The following is a 17,523-nucleotide window of genomic DNA, read 5'->3' on the forward strand; positions in this document are numbered from 1 at the left end:
ACCATTGTGGAAAGTATGTAGGACAGACCTGCCTCGGAAAACATGTTATAATAGTGTGGGTCCTGAAGGAATGGTTAGTCAGAGGGTTTCTTAGCTCTAATTACTTTGCTAAAGGGAGTTTACTTAACTCTGTCATCCTCATCAATTGGTTCCTGACTCTGAAGGACTTTGAGGACAAACCCCCTGAGGCTGGTGATGAGTTTCCACTTGACCAGAAGTTGACAAAAGGATTTTATGAGAGCTTTCAACAGAATTATAATTGTTCAACTGAAGGTGTAACTAAGACCATTGTTTCTTTCGTTTTCATCTTTTTGTGTTTGAGAGAGTGGTTGTCATCTCTTTAGTTTGGTCTTTCCCCTCTATTTGTGTTTTTCTTAACAGGACAGCCTTGGTTTTAACATTTTTATTCTTCCCCGTTCATTTTTGATTGTTTTGAAGACTGCCGATGGTTCTTACAGCATGGAAACTCAACAGTTAAACTTAATTACGCTTCTTTTACCAAGCCTGACTTTTTTTTTTTTTTTTTAATCACACTCACTTAAAGGCCTTCTTGGGAAAACATCCAAGTTTTCACTCAAGGCAGTGGATGAGTTCCCCGTGCAATAACTTGCTGTCTAGGATAAAGAAATCTGAAGAAGTGGTTAACAGTGGCAGCATTCAAATGCGTGGAAACAGATGCAAAAGAAAAGACAAATACAACTCTAGTGAAGAGGATGTCACTGATTTAGGATTAAATTGAACAATAGTAATAGTGGTTTGCTATCCTAAAGATTCAAAGGGAGCCATTGTTATTCAAAATTAAGGTGTATTAACTGAAAGGACAATCACAGTCCTTTCATGTGGATCTAAAGGGTCAGTAGTGTGTGGGGGTTGACAGTCACAAGTACTTTGGAGGAGGCCAACCTAGTTGCAAGGCTTAGAATGGAAGGCTGACGTTGTTTCTGCTGTCAGAGTTTGTTGTCTTGGATAAATATATGAAGAACTCTGATAAGTTCTGGTACCAAATGAATATGCTCATCTTTAAAAGAAAAATGTGGTAACATCTCAGGAAAGAGTTCACGGCATGCGGTACATAAAGCACCAGGAATGACTTACGATGTGGTTTGGGAGGAGGAAGACAAAGATGGAGGTCCTGTCCGTCTTTTTAAGGACACGGGGAAACTCTGGGCAGAAGCTTATGTTGGGCCAGTTTCTCTGAGATTAAGGCACAATTAACAAATACTGGAAGTCGTGTATGACCAAAAGTCTAATCATGTCTTTGCACTCAGAAACCTTCCTGCCTTGGCATCTGGGTTTCTCCATAACTGTCTTCCAGTCTTCCTACGTGTAATTCCCGCTACCCTGTACTCCAGCTACGCAGTCGTTACCTTGCTGAGTCGAACATGAGCTTCTTGAGGGTTTTATGTATTCCCTGTGTGGACCTCACAGTGCCTTCCTTGCTCTTAGTAAGAGCTCAGTCATATCGTGTTTACGAGGTTAGTTTCCAGAGCTCTGTCTTTGGCTGAGACCAGTAGATGTGTCCTCGTTATGTCAGTACGAGCAGGGGAGTGTGGGAGGGCTGGCGGGGCAGGAGAGCACGGTCCTGCTCTGGGAGAGGAGTTCCCGCCATGGCATCCCAGTGATTGAATGGAGGGGAAGCATCTGAGGAGCTGGGGAGAGAAGGCTCCTTGGCTGGGAGGAGACACACTGGTGCGACAGAAAACCTTTAAGAGGGTTTTTGCATCTAGGGGCGGCTGGGACAGTGAAGTCATGGGCTTGTATTCAGAGAGTCCCTGCTGGGGCCCTTGGATGGAGGGTATGTGGGCAAGCGTGACCTTGGATGAAAACACACACAGTGTGTCAGCCATTTGTAAGCAAATCCTAAGGGAAGAAGAGCCAGCGCCGTTTAACTCTAGGGCTGTTACGGGTGATGGTGATAATGATAATCATGCTGACAATTAAAAAGATAATTGTTTTCCTTCTTTTAGTCACATAGAAAAAATCACCACATGGCAAGACCCTAGGAAGGCGATGAATCAGCCACTGAACCCTATGAACCTCCACCCTGCGGCCACGTCCACCCCAGCACCCCAGAGGTCCATGGCCGTGTCTCAGCCGAATCTCGGTAAGCCCAGAGCGTCCACTTGGAGCTGAATGAGCAGGTGGTTAACCCAGAGGCTTTGGAGCCCAGAAGCAGCTCTGGTTGTCTTGGTGTCGACTTGTGCGCCCAGATAGTTCTTGGGTGCGTTACCCTTCGGCCACCTTTGCCTTTTTTCTTGGTGTCTTTGCTACCAGTTCACAATACTGCTATCTAGGTTCCCACTATGGTTCCAGCATCTCCTTCAGTTGCCTCAGTTGGAGTGTGTTTAAAAATCATTTAGGCCTCCTCTCTTCATCCAGGCTGAGGCAAGTACACACCCCTGTTCTGTGAATTTGGTTCCTGGAGACTGCGAAAGGTGCAGTTCTAATCTCAGATCCCCTTCTTTCCTTCTTTTATTATTATTACTTCGCGTAATGTGTGATTGACACCAGGCTAGGTGCTTTCACGCCTTATTTCATTCAGCTCGCAACCACCCTACAAGAAGTGATAGTATATTCCCATTTTACGGATGAGGAAGCTTTCTCAAGGTCAGACAGCTTGTGGATAGTAGAGTTTGGAGTTTGAACTGAGGCTGCTGTGGTTTAGAAGGCATTCAGATCCTTTACCTGATCTTCCTGAGATACCTGCCCCCAGACAATGCAGCTTATAATCCTTACTTCATTTAGAATGTGTAAGTGTGATTTTAGAGTTGAGAAAAGATTATTTTCTGCTAATTGCCTTTACTAAAGAAGAACTAAAATTCTGCCCACTGGAGATGATCAGATGTGAATTAATACATTGCAGCGACATAACTAATCAGCTTCTATTGTGGTCATGCCCCCCATTCTCCCCCTTCCAAAGGCTAAGAATAAAGGGTACTTTTAAAGTTTTATAAAAGACGGTCCCATTTTCAGATAACATTTCCATTTAAGATCAGATACCCAGATGCTGCTTTATACACAGAATAGTTAATTGTGGAGTGAAAAGAATCTCCTGTTGGATTTTTGAGGAATGAACAGGATAAAAATGGAAGCATTATTCCCAGACACCTTCCCTCATTCTGTGGCTTAGCCAAAGTGAGTATGAACTCAAGTAAACCCGAGTCAGCTTCAAGTAAATATATTATTGTCTATTCTTCCAGGAAGTCTGGATCTACCATTTTAAAGCTTGCAGATGTAAAATATATCCAGAAGCAAACGACTTGGAATAACTTCTGTTGTGTCCCATATCTAATAGGCAGATCAAGGAAAATGGTACCAATGCTTCTACCAGCAGTGGTAAACTGAAACTTCCCATGACTCATTTGTCCCAAATATATAAGAGATCAAATAGAAAGCAATTGCAAGCGTAGTAAAGAAACCACAAGTTGGGTAGCATTAGATGAGTTTCAGGGTTTCTTATAACCATTTAATTTTCATTAAAAATTCTAAAGACTGATTATTAAAGTATTAACTTTCATTTTAGAATCCATTATAATTGGAAAAAACGTCTTTCCTGGACTCAGTTAAAAAAATGCACAGTTTTTCGAAGCATTGTTCAAAAAGTAAGTTTTTCTCGGATCCCCGTTCCTGGAGTCGTGTAGTACTTCCGGTCAGGGGGATGTGTTCTTCACATGAGTGCTGTTATACTCGACCTACTGTTCTGCACCTCGCCTCTTCTGCTTTTGGTATCCGTACACACAGAGCTGCCTTATTCTTGTAAAAGATTTCCTAATCGTCTCAACATAGTGATATGCCATGATTAGTGCATTGAGCTGGCAGCCCCCATCTGATGGATAGTTAGGTTGTTACTGGTATGTTGCTAGTAATACACAGTACTGGAATGAATACCCTTGTTTATGCTGTTTTATGTACTTGCCTTCATTTTTCAAAGTTGAGCAACAAGTACAAAGTGGACTAATTAAATTAAAAGGAACTCGAATGCTTGCAAGCTAACGTTGAAGGCACACGTGAGTCGGCCTGTGCGCGGGTGCCACTCCCTCCCTGCAAAAGCACAATTGTTGGTAAAGTGTATCTCAGGAAATTGGAGTCTGAATGTCAGAACTGTGTTCACCTATTGCTGAGTTAAAATACCTTACTTTCCAGATTTCTAATAAATAGAAGCAGTCAGTTCCTTAAGACACACTCCGGGTTTTTTCCTAACACTATTTGAATATTTGTCCATTACAAAAAAGTGTTACTAGCCTACAGCGAATCACAGACGTGTCCCAAGGATAGACATGTAACAGGGAATGCATAGTAAGCACCAAGGACTGGGGATAATTTAGAGAGTCACAGTGTGGTCCTAATAATAAGTGATTTATTGAGAATATGTTATTTCAGGCTGTAGCTCTACCAGTAGTTTATACTCTGTTATCAATTTTTAAAACTATAAAGAGCAGGTCCTTTTACTTCTTAAATCTGAATTTTGTTCTTTTCAATAGAATATAGCTAACCACTAAGGGAACTAAGTGGTATGTCTCCTTTGCAAGGAGGTATTTATGTATAGGTGAAAATGTCAAAATACATTAATAATAATAATATTATATATATGTGTGTAATATTATTATAAGATGATAAAATTAGTACCTTTAATAAGCTAATTGTATATATTTCTAGAGCTGTGATATAATCTATGATATTGCTAAATACATTCAGAAATAAATCTCCTTTTCTTGGGATTCTGTGTTTTTCTGTAGGTTAGGTTCATGGATTTGGGAATCAGACTGTCAGAATTTGAAAGCTGGCTTTGCCCATTACTAGCTTGATGATCCTGTTAAGTTACTTAATTTTGCCTTAGTTGCCCTATGTGTAAAATGAAGGTTATTATTATAGTATGAAGAGATTATATGAGTTTATATATGTAAAGTGCATAGATCAGGTGTCTGGCACATTAACAAGCTATAATTGTTTTATTCTTAACAGTATTCTTTGTGGAAAGAAAAGTTTTATTTTATATTTTATTCAGTGTTAGATTTGAAGATAATTTCATTGTTCATCATAAAAGCTCTCAAGAAAAAAAAGATTTATTTTGGGCAGGTTAGAGCGCAAAGTGCTTTAAATTAGGAACATTGTTTATTACTTTCAGTGAGTGTAGCGCCCCCTGGTGGAAATATTTGAGCGCCCCCCCCCCCAAGCTTATCAGTGAATACCTTATTTTTTCAGTCCATCTATTCCTGAAATGTAGCTTGCAAGTCAAATCATATTTTAATTGGCAGAGAAGAGACCTATCACTTAAAGGTGTCCTGAAATGAGTGACTTGTAAAAGTGGAGTAAACTTTTGTCAGGCTGCATCAGTATCCAGTGAAAAACCATCTGTAGGATGGCAGATCTGCTGTGTATCTAAACTCACTAAATTTTCAAATGCCTGAGTAAAATGAAATAGACTCTGTGGAGGAAAAAAATGAAAAATAAATTTTTAAAAAAATTTTATTTCAAATAACCAGCTCTGGCTTGGCCTAGTTTTTAACTGAAATTTTTGTTTTTGTATTTGCCGAGCGAAGTTTTCTGTCAGGTTATCCTGCTTGATTCTGTCTGAGCAGATTGGTGACCTTTGTGTCTCAGCCCCCCAGAGATGCCCAGTGAATGGAAGAAGGAAGGAAGACCTTGGAGAACTTCGGGAAGTTAAGAGGAGAGATGGTTTCTGTGTGGAAGCCATAATGCTTGGGGCTTACAACTTGCTTAGAATCCTCACTTTTATGTAACTGTGAAGGGGGAAAACGACTGTCCATGTGAAAGCTGATTTTTTTTTTCGTAACACAAACTGGGGTAGGACCTTGTATCTTTTAAGTTGGTTGTTGGTCTCATTAATCACCATTAATACCCACTGAATTTTTTTGAAGGGGGAACAAATGAAACAAATGGGAAAAAAAGGACTCCACACAGGCCCTATTCTAATATATAGGACAGTGGGCTTGGGGGAAGGGGTGCCTGCTAAAGAAATCAGTTAGGGTGTTAGGACGGTAGGGGATGGGTAGGGTGGAAGCAGGGCACCTTTTTGTCTGGTGGTTGATGGGAAGAACTTGGAGTCAGAGCTAAGTTTCTCTTGGGTTAGACACTTACTAGTTCGGTTTGTGAGCAACCTCTCTGAGTCTCGTTTTCCTTCTTTGTGAAGTGGTGATGATGACAGCAAACATACCTGGCCACTGTGATGCCTGTCTCCTGAATATTGTCTTGAGTACTTAGGTACTTGGCAGATAGAAAGCCCCCAAAGAAGTATGTTGTTGTAAGTGTTCTTGTGAGCTGATAGCCTGACTCTTCCTCCCTGTTCTGGCCCCTGTGTACTCGGGAGGCAGAGCCTGTGGTGTGTACTCTTAGAAGGCTGTCCTACTCCTACCCCAGGAAAACCCAGCCACGGTGCCCATAACTTGTATCGTTTGAGCTCTTTTAAAAATAAGTCGGTGGACCCCCGACAGCAGTCATGAGACGGTGAAGAGGCACGTGCTCGTGACCTGGCTCTTTCTCCATCGGATCATTAACAGGGAGTTGATGACGAGCAGACACACTCAAGTTCCACGTGAAGGACATTTCCACCTCTACAAGTGTGACAGTGGCAAGGTTTTCCCGTTTCTCAGCACACAAATACTGAAATCATGCTGCAACTTAAAATATCCCCATATTTTAAAATGTGACTGCCCAGAGAAAGTGACATGCAGTTTTGCCCTTTTGGTGATAATCCTAGTGATCAGAAACCATGGTGTGCTGGGCTCCTGTCACACATTAACAGACCTCTTTGTTGGAATGAGGCCCCGACCTGGGGTGCCAGTATCCTCCCAGACAGAACAGGAAAAATAAAGACTGTGTAACAACTTCACCAGACTGCCAGCCCGAGCCGGTTCAGAAACTTTTGGTAAAGTGCAGCCAGAGAGTATTTTTAATGCTATAGGAATTTTAAAAATATCACACACACACACACACACACACACTTTCCCCTTTGAAGATGTGCCGTCCACCAGGCCAGGGCCTAAGTCCTCCAGGTCTGCCTTGATCTGTACTTCAAATTATAAACACATGTGTGTGTGTGTTTTTCTTTTTTGCAGGGCATGCTTTTCAAGACAAGATGGAAAATCTTGTCTGCTCAGTTTGGTAAACTGGCTTATTCTTCCCTCTAGAAGTGCACAAAGGTGCTTAAAAACATTTTATCAAAAGCAAATAAAATAGCTAAGGGACACAGCAGCCTAGTGTTGCTTAAAGCATGTAGAAAGGTATCCTGAGGTTTGCTGAAAGTCAGATTTATATGTAGATTATTTTTTTCCCCTAATCAAATTGCTGTGGTTTGTCTGTGGCAGACACGTCTAGCTACTGTGATTTTTCCAGCTCTGATACTCTCTCTACTTCTTGAGCTTTATGGTTCTGCAGCATAAATTAGCCTGATGTGCATATGCACACACACACAACCCCAAAGACAAACTGAAAGAGCTTCACACTTTACGGGAGGGGGTAGAGTGATAGGGCATTGGTAGGAATGTCGTGATAGAACCTGGGTATATACGTCAGGGAAGGAAAACTGGTGGGCACGGGGAAAAAGGGAAGAGGTCCTTGTTCAAAAGGCTTTTTTTTTTCTTCTTGATTAGAAAAAGAAGAAACAGTTTTCTAAATACCGTAGAAATCATTATTTTCGTCTTAGATTTGCAGGAAGCCATCAGTTGTCAAAATTCACTCTATCTAATCAACATTCTTGAAGACTGTTCTTCGGAATTTCCAAAAAGCGATTCATTACAGCTTTTTTTTTTTTTTTTTTTTTTTTTTGCTTTTAAAGCTTTTAAAGATATATGAAATGGGGGCTGAAAACATTAAATCAACTGATTCAATTCCTTTCATGCAATAAAGTGAGATGTAATAATATATAAAGAACTGAACTTTAGGTTTCCATGTGTATATTCCATTTATCTTAATGTGGATGAATCTTTTATCTAGATGAATTCAGTTGACCTTGAGCAACATGGGGGGTTGGGGAGCAGACCCCCTGCACCGCCAAAAATCTGCGTATAACTTTGATTCCCCCAAAACTTAACTACTAATAGCCTACTATTGACCGGACGCCTTACCGTTAATACGGAACAGTCAACTAACGCATATTTTGTATGTTCTGTGTATTATATATACTGTATTCTTACAATAAAGTAAGCCAGAAAAGAGGAAATGTTAAGAAAATCACAAGAGAAAATACATTTACAGTACTATACTGTAAATCAGCATATAAGTGAACCCATGCAGTTTAAAGCCATGTTGTTCAATGGTCAACTGTATTCATTGGATGAAGTAAGATTAGGTGGTAAATACTTGTAGCTTTTATTATGTGAAATTTAGAAATTTGGGTTGAAAACCTCCTTTTTGATAGAAAGCCTCAAGAGCCCTAAAAAAAATTTTGATGCCACAATTTTCCTAAGAAAATATTCTCCAAGATAAAATTTCCTATGTAGTATGCTAGATGAACACTTTGGGAAATTGTGCACACAAAGATGGGTTATTTATAAAATAGCCCCCCAACTGAGTGTCTGCAATACAACAATAAATAAATTTGTAACCATTTAAATAATAGTTATAAGGACTCTGTGGTACATGGAAAACTTTATTATTTCAATCTGACTTTATAAATCAGAAAAAAATATTTATGCTATGACTATAATTTTGTTTTTTAGAAAAGACTGTTTCGATTCTCCTTTCCCACAGACTTTGCTCTCGCTCTGTGTATTTCTAGCCCCTAGCCAAGTGCATTATGCATCACAGGTGCACCACTTTGTAGAGTTAATGTATTAAGGCAGTCAGTTAGTATTTTTGAGTGTTAATAGTGATTATAGTAAGCCTTTTTGATTGGGGGTGATTCCCTTTATTTTCTCTGTAATGTGGTTATATTAGTTTTACAGTAGCCTAAAGGGGGGGGGGAGGAGAACCAGTTGAGGTGTTGAGCTTTTTATAGAGGGAGGGGAGGATGGGGTGTTGGGAAGAAGGCTCCAGGCCCCATGTGCAGTCCAGACAAAACCATGAATCTTCAGGCTTCTGCAGCTGAATCTGCCAGTGGCAAGCAAGTTATTCCCTAGTCTCTAAGATCAGTGTTTCTCCCAGTGGGGATCCACGTCTACCACTGGTAAGATTCTTTGGGGCATTTGTTAAACATGTATCCTCAGGATCCAGTCACCTGATTGCTCCTCAAAGAAGTCTTGGGCTGCTTCTGGAATAATGCCTGGGCCCCCATCTCTGGGAAATCCTGTTTCAGATGATGTAGGTTGGGGTCTTGGAGTGAGTGCTGTTTTCAAGTGCCCAGATGACTGTGGTCATCAGCCAGATGTAGGAGTTGCAACAGAATTGTGTGTTTTAGCATGGTGATTGGAGAATGCCATCATAATTAATGGCAAAAGTCACTCGGGTTATCCATTCTTCAACTTGAGTTATCTGAAGAGAACTCTGAATTCGCTCACCAACTTTTCGACTGGGTTCTTTGTCCAAAATAGACATTTACTATGGCATTTGTCATTTTGACACTTGCTGGTGTTAGTGCACACGTGAGCATTGGGTACGTGATCGCTGAAGCCACTTTGCAGAGAGTTTTGACCCAGTCATACCATGTAGACTTCAAAAACAAGGGAAAACATTGCTGTTTGGAAATCCAGGTTATTGAACTGTATTGTCTACATTCACACGGTAAGTGTGTAAGCTCACCTTGAACTTCGTTTGCTGAGAGTTGACAGGAGAATCAGGCCTCTGCAGCCGAAAGTCCTGAGAAATTCCAGAGAGGCATCCCATGCCCCAAGGAAGAGCAGAGCCTCTGAGCAAGGAGGTCAAGGCCAGGTTAAGATTTCCTGAAGTCCCTTCTTTGTGGGTACTACCTCCCTTATTTACTTATTTTTAATGGATTCTAATTTCTTCACCAAGCTGTGGGCCTTTGTTGAGAGTTTAAAAAATAATTTTGACAGTTTCAGTAGTATCTGCTGGCTGACTTCCAATAGTTTGCCCTCAGGAGCTTCCTTGTTGTAGGGAATTTCGCCCAGTTAGTTTGAGGTGAAGGGATTCCGGGATGGTTTGTCCTTTGGCCACTTGTTCTAAATTAATAAGTGCTGACTGACATTTGGACACTCTTCTTTGATCTCTTTGGGCTGCCTGGTGATGTCCCTGCCCATGTGTGACCATCACCTCCCCCACCCCATATCAACTGGAAGATTGATTTCTTCTTCCTTTCTGGACGTCTAAATTTATTCCGTGGGTGTTTTGCAGTTGCTGGTGGTCAGGGACAGCTGTTCCACCACGCTTGACTCTGGATAATTCTCTCTGATGAAGTCAGCAAAATAATAATACTGTAAGAGAAGCCAAGAAAACACAAGCCTCCATGGTCTTTTCTCATGAAGTGCTGAGGAGAGGAAGATCACCCCTCTCCTCAGTTAAAAAAAAAAAAAAAAAAAAAAGGCAGGAAAAGCTAATATCCTAGACATATTTGAGGCAACAAGATTCAAGAATGTTCCCCCCCCCATATTATATAATTACTATTTGGTTATTGTAGAACAGCTGAAAAACACTGTAATCTGATCATTCAAAATCACACTAACATTTTCTCATATATTTGTCTTTTTTCAATATAAATATGAACAAAAAATAGTTGGAAAACCTGTATTCTTTTTTTGTAGGCTATTTTTCTGTTTAGCATAATCATGCATATCATTCCATTTCACTTAATATTTTTCTACAGTATTTTTTGATTAGCTGTTTTTATTGGAATAGTAACATACACAAGGCAAAAGATTGAAACAGTTCCAAAGAATATTCATGAGAAGTAAGTCTGTTTCACACCAGAACCCTCAGCCCTTCTCTCCTCTTCCTCGAAAACACTGCTACCAGCTTCCTGAGTATTCTAGAAATACTCTACATACATATGTATGCTTGCGTGTATATGTCTTTTTTAAACTTAACATATCCTAGAGAGCTTTCTAAATTCGTACTTATAGATGTATTCATTCTTTGCCAGTATTATGTGATATTCCACTCCATTGATGTACCAAATTTATTTGAACAGTCGTCATCCTGGATCTTTAGATTCTTTTCTGAATGTTTGCTGTTATTAGGCAGTGCTACACTGTGCATCCCTGTACATAAATTCTTGTGCCTTGTGCTATTTATGTATAAGATAATTTTGCAGAGGTGGACTTCCTGGGTCTAAAAATTAAGTGCACTTGAAGTTTTAATAGATATTCTGCTTCCCTCCAAAAAGCCTATACCATGTTACACCCCGACCAACAGTGTATCAAAATGCCCTTTCCTTTCTACTCTGGCCAATGATGTCCATTATCAGGTTTTTTAGTCTTTATAATTCTGATAGGCACAGACTAGATTCTCATTGTTTATGAATGGATTGGGGCATATTTCTGTTTACAAACCATTACATCATGTTAATGGCCATACAATATTCTATAGGGTGACTATACTATAATTTACTTAACCAGTTCTTCTACTGAGAGACCTACAGGTTGAGGCTATTTTTCTACCATTATAAGTGATGTTGCAGTCAGTACTCTTGTACGTAAATTTTTGTGCCTTCCTTTAGCTTCCTCGTTTTTTCCACGTTCTTTGGAATGTTTGTTAGTGAAGTATAGGAATTCCTTAAAAAATACAGTTTTGACATGGCGTGCTTTTATCAAACTAAACAAGTAATTGTCTACAGATTCACCGGGTGTGTTGCTGGGGGAGGGGGAGATTTGTTTGGGGCACAACTTTCTTGTGCAATAAATGATTTAAGATTGTCATAAAAAGCGTACTTTTCACCAGGCACCTAGCATTCCCACTAGCTCTGTTTTTCAGCTTCCACATCCATATGTTTTTGACTAAGCCATAAATGGAAGTTTCATTTGAAGTTATTTTGCTTCCCAGTACATGTCATGCATTTCATTCCATATTCTTCTCGTTCTTGTCCTTTCCAGTGTGCTACTTCTCAGACACCAGTGAAGAGTGAGTTGTGAGTTTTCAGTTTTGCCAAGAGTTACATATTTGCAGAGCTGGAAGAAAAGAAAGTAAAAAATATTTTTTTTAATGTGGATGACTTAGTCCTGGCTCACAAGACTTTCATTTAGCTGCTTCAAAGCTCACACTTTCAATATCAAGAAAAATACTCCATTTCTACCCCTGTCCACTGCCATAATACCTGAATTAATTAGAATGGAACTCTAATCTCTCCCCAAATGGAATTGGATCATCCCATCCTAATAGAACGAATGCTCAGGGCAGCTAAAAATGGGAAGGCTTTGAACTCCTCGCCTGCACCCCTTACGTAGTTTTCCTGTTGCTACTGTCCAAGACGCTGCAGTTGAGGGTTATTCTGCTGGAGATGCCGCTTCTCCAATCTGCAGCATATCTCAGTCATTTGTGTATCATCTTCTCCTCTGTCTCTGCCCTGGTTTTATTTTTATTTTTTTTAAAGATTTTATTTGACACACAGGGCGCGCACACAAGCAGGGGGAGCAGCAGAGGGAGAGAGAGAAGCGGGCTTCCTCCCAGGATGTCGGGATCATGACCTGAGCCGAAGGCAGACGCTTAACCAACTGAGCCACCCAGGCGCTCCTGCCCTAGTTTTAAATACAAAACTTTACCCCCTGCAGTTTGAGGGAATCCCAGGGCCCAAACCATATTAAGACAGATGACTTTGGCCTAGCACATTTCTTCCTGAAACATACTTCCGTGCGTCTGCATTTGCTAGTGCCTTCTCCAGACTCAGCTTTGCCCTTTGCGATTGTCCATTTTTTCTTCTGTCAGGAAGGCCAACGTTGAATAGTTTCTTCAGCTCCAGCTCTGGGAATTAAGGGCCTATCGCTGAAGGGCCTCAAGCTTTACAGTCAGTTAACTCTTGGAGCTCAGACTCCCCCTAAGAAAACTTGTAGTTCTTTAGTCTGGTGTCTTCTTGTCGGGCGCGGTTGTCCAGAGCTGTTTCTCCTAAAAGACTGTTCCAACCAGACCTGTAGGGCAATTCCTTGTCCTGTCTTCCCTGCTGTTTTTTTGAATATGAGATTTTCTCCTTTTTTAAAAATTTGAGAGAGATACATATATATATATATATATATATAGACATATATGTAATTAACATTATATTAGTTTCAGTTGTACAACATAATGATTTGATATATGCACATATTGCGAAATGCTCACCACGATAAATCTAGTTAACATCCATCACCACACATAGTTAGAAAATTCTTTTTCTTGTGATGAGGCTGTTTGGGATCTGTTCTGTTAGAGAGTTCAAATATACAATACAGTATTGCTAACTGTAGTCACCATGCTGTACGTCACATCCCCGTGACTAATTTATTTTATGACCGGAAGCGGTACCTCCTGACAGACTTCATCCAGAATTATTTCTAAATAACAGGTGGGGTCTGGGGTGGAGGTGGGGAGGCTGGGAGAACAGTGAGTGTGAGGTATCGGAATCCTGAGCACATATTACAACTGGGGTTCTCTCCCCTTCAAACTCTGGTCAGTTCTCAAAACCATTGTTCAGTGGGGGTTTCCTCAAAGATAAACATGTTACAATACAATGGCCCATACATGACACAGTGCTCCTGCCCCTGCCAGACTGAGAATTTTGTCTCCGGGGAGCTTAGGGTGTGTATAGGCAAGTTTTCCTTTCCTTTTCTTTTTTTTTAATACATCACTTTTTATTTTCGAATAATCTTAAACTTACAGAAGAGTTTCTAGTACAAGGAACTCCCATCTACCCTTTGTCCAGATTTGCCTTTGTTAATTGTTTATGATTTGCCACGTTTGCTTATCTCACTTTCTCTGTATACATATGTATCTTTTCCTTTTTTTTCCCCTGAACTTTTTGAGATCAAGTTGGAGACATCACGCTCTTTTGCCCCTAAATACTTCGGATTGTATTTTCTAAAAGGACCTGTTCTTTCATAAGCACTGTATGGGTATCCAAATCAGGAAATTTAATATTGGGACCGTATTATTTTCAAATCCACATCCATGTTTGAAAATTTCTTCATTTGCCACAACAGTGTCCCTTCTGGCTGTTTTGGTTTCTGGTCCAGGATCTATCAAGGACCACGTGCTGCATTTAGTTGTCCTCTTTATTTAAACTCTTTTTACCTGGAATGATTCCTGGGCCCTTGTGTTTTTGGATCATGACATCTTTGAAGGGTATAGGCCAGTTATTTTGTAGATCATTTTTAAATTCGGATTTGTCTGGTGTTTCCTCATGGTTTCAATTTAGGTTATACATTTTTGGTGGGAAGGCACATGATGTTTGTTTGTCCCAGTATGGGCGATGTTGGCTCTGATCCCTTGGTTAAGTTTATGTCTGTGGAAGATGAGGGGAGAGCAGCATTTGCTTGGGTCATCTGGTTTCTCTACTATGTTCCACAAAGTCAGTGCAATATCATGAGACCTTTTTTTGGTGCACCAGGTCTCTGTACGGTGTGGCTGTAGGTCAAGTAAACCCTTCTCCTTGAGATGATGAGCAAATGTCCTTGCCAGCATGCTCAGTTAAGCTTCACAGAACATTATTTAATTAACCAATAATAGTCCGTATACCTCCATACATAGAGATACAGTTTTTTTAAGGATTTTAATTTATTTATTTGACAGAGAGAGAGAGAGCGCGCACAAGCAGAGGGAGAAGCAGGCTCCCCGCTGAGCAAGGAGCCTGATGTGGGACTGGATTCCAGGACACTGGGATCATGACCTGAGCTGAACTCAGACGCTTAACCGACTGAGCCACCCAGGCGTCCCAGAGATACAGTTTTAAAATGAAACTGTGATGCTTGCATTCGTTTATTCCCTATTCTTGCCTCTTACAAAACACGTAATTCGAAAAGATACAGATAAACGATAGAGTTAAGTTATGGTAAAGGGAGACTGAGGCTGAGAAAAGAGTAAAGCCAGGGGGAAGAATGTATACCACAGGTCCTATGTGGCTGCTAGAAGTGCGTGCAAATTTGGCTTTGAGATTTGGGGGCTCTTGCAAAGAGCAAGATATGTTCAGTAGTGGAGTCAAAGCATTTATGAGGTAAAGGTTCACCTGGTGTTGAAGAGAAACATAATTTTTCCATATATAGATGCCAAACAGGGAGTTCTCCCTTCAATTCCCCACGAACGATCTAGACACTGTGCTCTAGGTGACAGTCCTCAAAAAATCTCCCAACGGTGAACACCAGGAGTTCTAGAGGTTTTTCCTGTAACCTCCCTAAACACTGGGTCGTGGCATGGTCTCAGAGCACCAGCCAGGAATATTTGAAGACCCAAACAAGGGTACACCACATACCCAGTTTGATGTGGAAAATCCAGAGTTGTAGCTTTATTTGTTGTCGTGTGTGTTTTATTTCTAATTGTTTTAAGAACAGACCCCCTTGGTACACTGTCCCAAATAAAACTTAGACGTGTCGGTGTTTGTTTCGTTTTGCTCAGGATGAGAATCTCCTCCTGGAAGTTTTCAAAAGCAGAGATGCTTTGGTTTCTAGCTCCTCTTACCCCCACTCCAAAATTGATTCCTTTCTTCTTCAGAGGTGCCCTGAACACCTCACAGGGCTGAGAGACAATAGCCCAGAGACACTAATCCCAAAGAGGGTACCCCCACAACTTCTCCATCTCTGGATTTCTTCAACATTTTTGACTTTACCGTAGTGTATGAAACACTCTGGTGGTTTCCCACGTAATCTGAGCAGTGAGCCAAAAGGAGATTTCTATCGCTCTGGAGTAGAGGTCAACTGCAGTGCTCACCACAGCCCTGAGGCCCCAGGGGCCCTGGTCCCTGCCCCTCCTCCTCTGCTCCTCAGCCTCGTGGGCCACCCTGTTTTGCACAGGTACTCCAAACCCACAGGTCAGCCACCTTCCCACCTTAAGATCTTGCATTTACTGTTCCTTAGCTTAGAATGGCCCCCAGCCTGATTTCTGCACTTGATTCAGATTTCTTAGATCACACATCGCCTCCTCAGAGAGGCCTTCCTTAACTTCTATGCCTAAGATATCTTGCTCCACATTTGTTTGTACAAAGCCCTTATCCCTAGAATTATACTATATTTTTGCTGTTGTCTGTCTCCCTACTAGACTATAACCTCTCAAAGGGCCAGGACCTTTCCATCTTGTTCATCAGTCTCTCCCTCTAGCACCTGGAAACAGTGCCCTGTACCTGGCTGGAACTCAGCAGATACTTGGTGAGTGAGTAATTAAATGATCTGTAGAACACCGGAAAGAAAAAGTCTCCTATTGTCCTAACGTCCGACACTACCATTACTAATTCTTTGATCCTTTTTCATTTCAAAGGTAATTAACTTTTGGGGGTCACAAGAAATCCTGTAAGATCCAGGGGTACAGTCCTTAAAATGCACACAGACACACATTCCCAAAATTTGACATATAATTTTACCAGGTTTCCTAACCCTGCTACCTACCCCTGCTTTCTTTTTCCCCCTGAGTAGTCCTGGCCTAACGTAAAGCACCCGCCCGCCTCACATCATCTTTGCTAATCTGATTGCTGGAAAATGGCTCTTAACTTTCATTTGCATTTCTATGATTCCTTGTGAGGCTGATCATTGTTCCATGTTTGATTTCTAATTGCTTATTCTATTTCATAAATTGTTCGGGTCCTTTGACTATTTCTTGGAGTGTCTGTTGTATGAGCTCTTTAAATAATAAAGATGTTTACTAAAATGGTTCATTATAGAAAGAAAACAGATTAAAAATTGGCCTTCCACACGGACAGCTTTTTCTCTGCCTCTCGTGGAACACAGCTGTAGATTCATTTTCTGTTATTTTGCTTGGGTTGCCACACTTTGCACCTGGAGTAGTTTTAAAATCATTCAGGGAAGCGAACCAATAAAAAGCTACAATAAACTCTCTCCTGACTAATGAAAATAGATGCATGAATCAGAGTTTCCATTTCCTGCTAGGATAAAAGCGTACCTATTGTCTGAAGATAATAAAACAGTTTTGGTTTTGCTATTGCCAGGCCTTCGTATTAAATTCAAAGACACAAAGATAACTTTGTGGAGCAGAACAGAGAAGCGCCCATTTCCTCTTTTTTCTGAGTCAGGTCATTATTTGCCTAAGTTCACTAGCCTCATAGATGTGCTTCCTGTCACCGGCCACTTTTGATCCATCTTGTGATAGCCCATAAATCAGATGGAATGTGAGCAGCACATGCTGATGGTGCTTTAGGTGGAAGAAATATGATTGCTTTACAGCAAAAGGATCCAGAAGAAATCAGCGTGCTAACTTGTTCTGGATAACATCAGGCATGTTCTGGATATATTGTAACGTTGATCACTGGTGTCTAAATCTTTTAAATGCCAATAAAATATGCATTTTAGGTCATGCATTTGCTAGGACAACATAAACACCAGGGTTGCCGGCATTTCCATCTCGGACCCGGAGGAGAGCGGAGTTGCACATTGCTTTGTCACCTGCTTCACCGTGTAGATGAGCAGACGGGATAGCAAGTAGGAAAATCATCTTCTGGTGCTAAAAATTCAGGGTTTCCTGTGACGTAAACGCAGCTTGGGTTAC

General features: G+C 40.8%; 1 protein-coding gene across 3 annotated transcripts in view; it reads left to right on the forward strand.

Annotated features, from left to right (window-relative positions):
- WWTR1 (WW domain containing transcription regulator 1) overlaps positions 1 to 17,523 on the forward strand; it is a 174,007-nt gene that overhangs the window by 121,127 nt on the left and 35,357 nt on the right. For all 3 annotated transcript variants that reach the window (XM_044383476.3, XM_026497264.4, XM_026497265.4), the window contains one exon: positions 1,968 to 2,104. In XM_044383476.3, the coding sequence (XP_044239411.1) occupies positions 1,968 to 2,104 (137 nt within the window). The remainder of the gene's footprint in view (positions 1 to 1,967; positions 2,105 to 17,523) is intronic.

Source organism: Ursus arctos, unplaced genomic scaffold (assembly GCF_023065955.2).
Source record: "Ursus arctos isolate Adak ecotype North America unplaced genomic scaffold, UrsArc2.0 scaffold_20, whole genome shotgun sequence".
Classification (NCBI taxonomy): Eukaryota; Metazoa; Chordata; class Mammalia; order Carnivora; family Ursidae; genus Ursus; species Ursus arctos.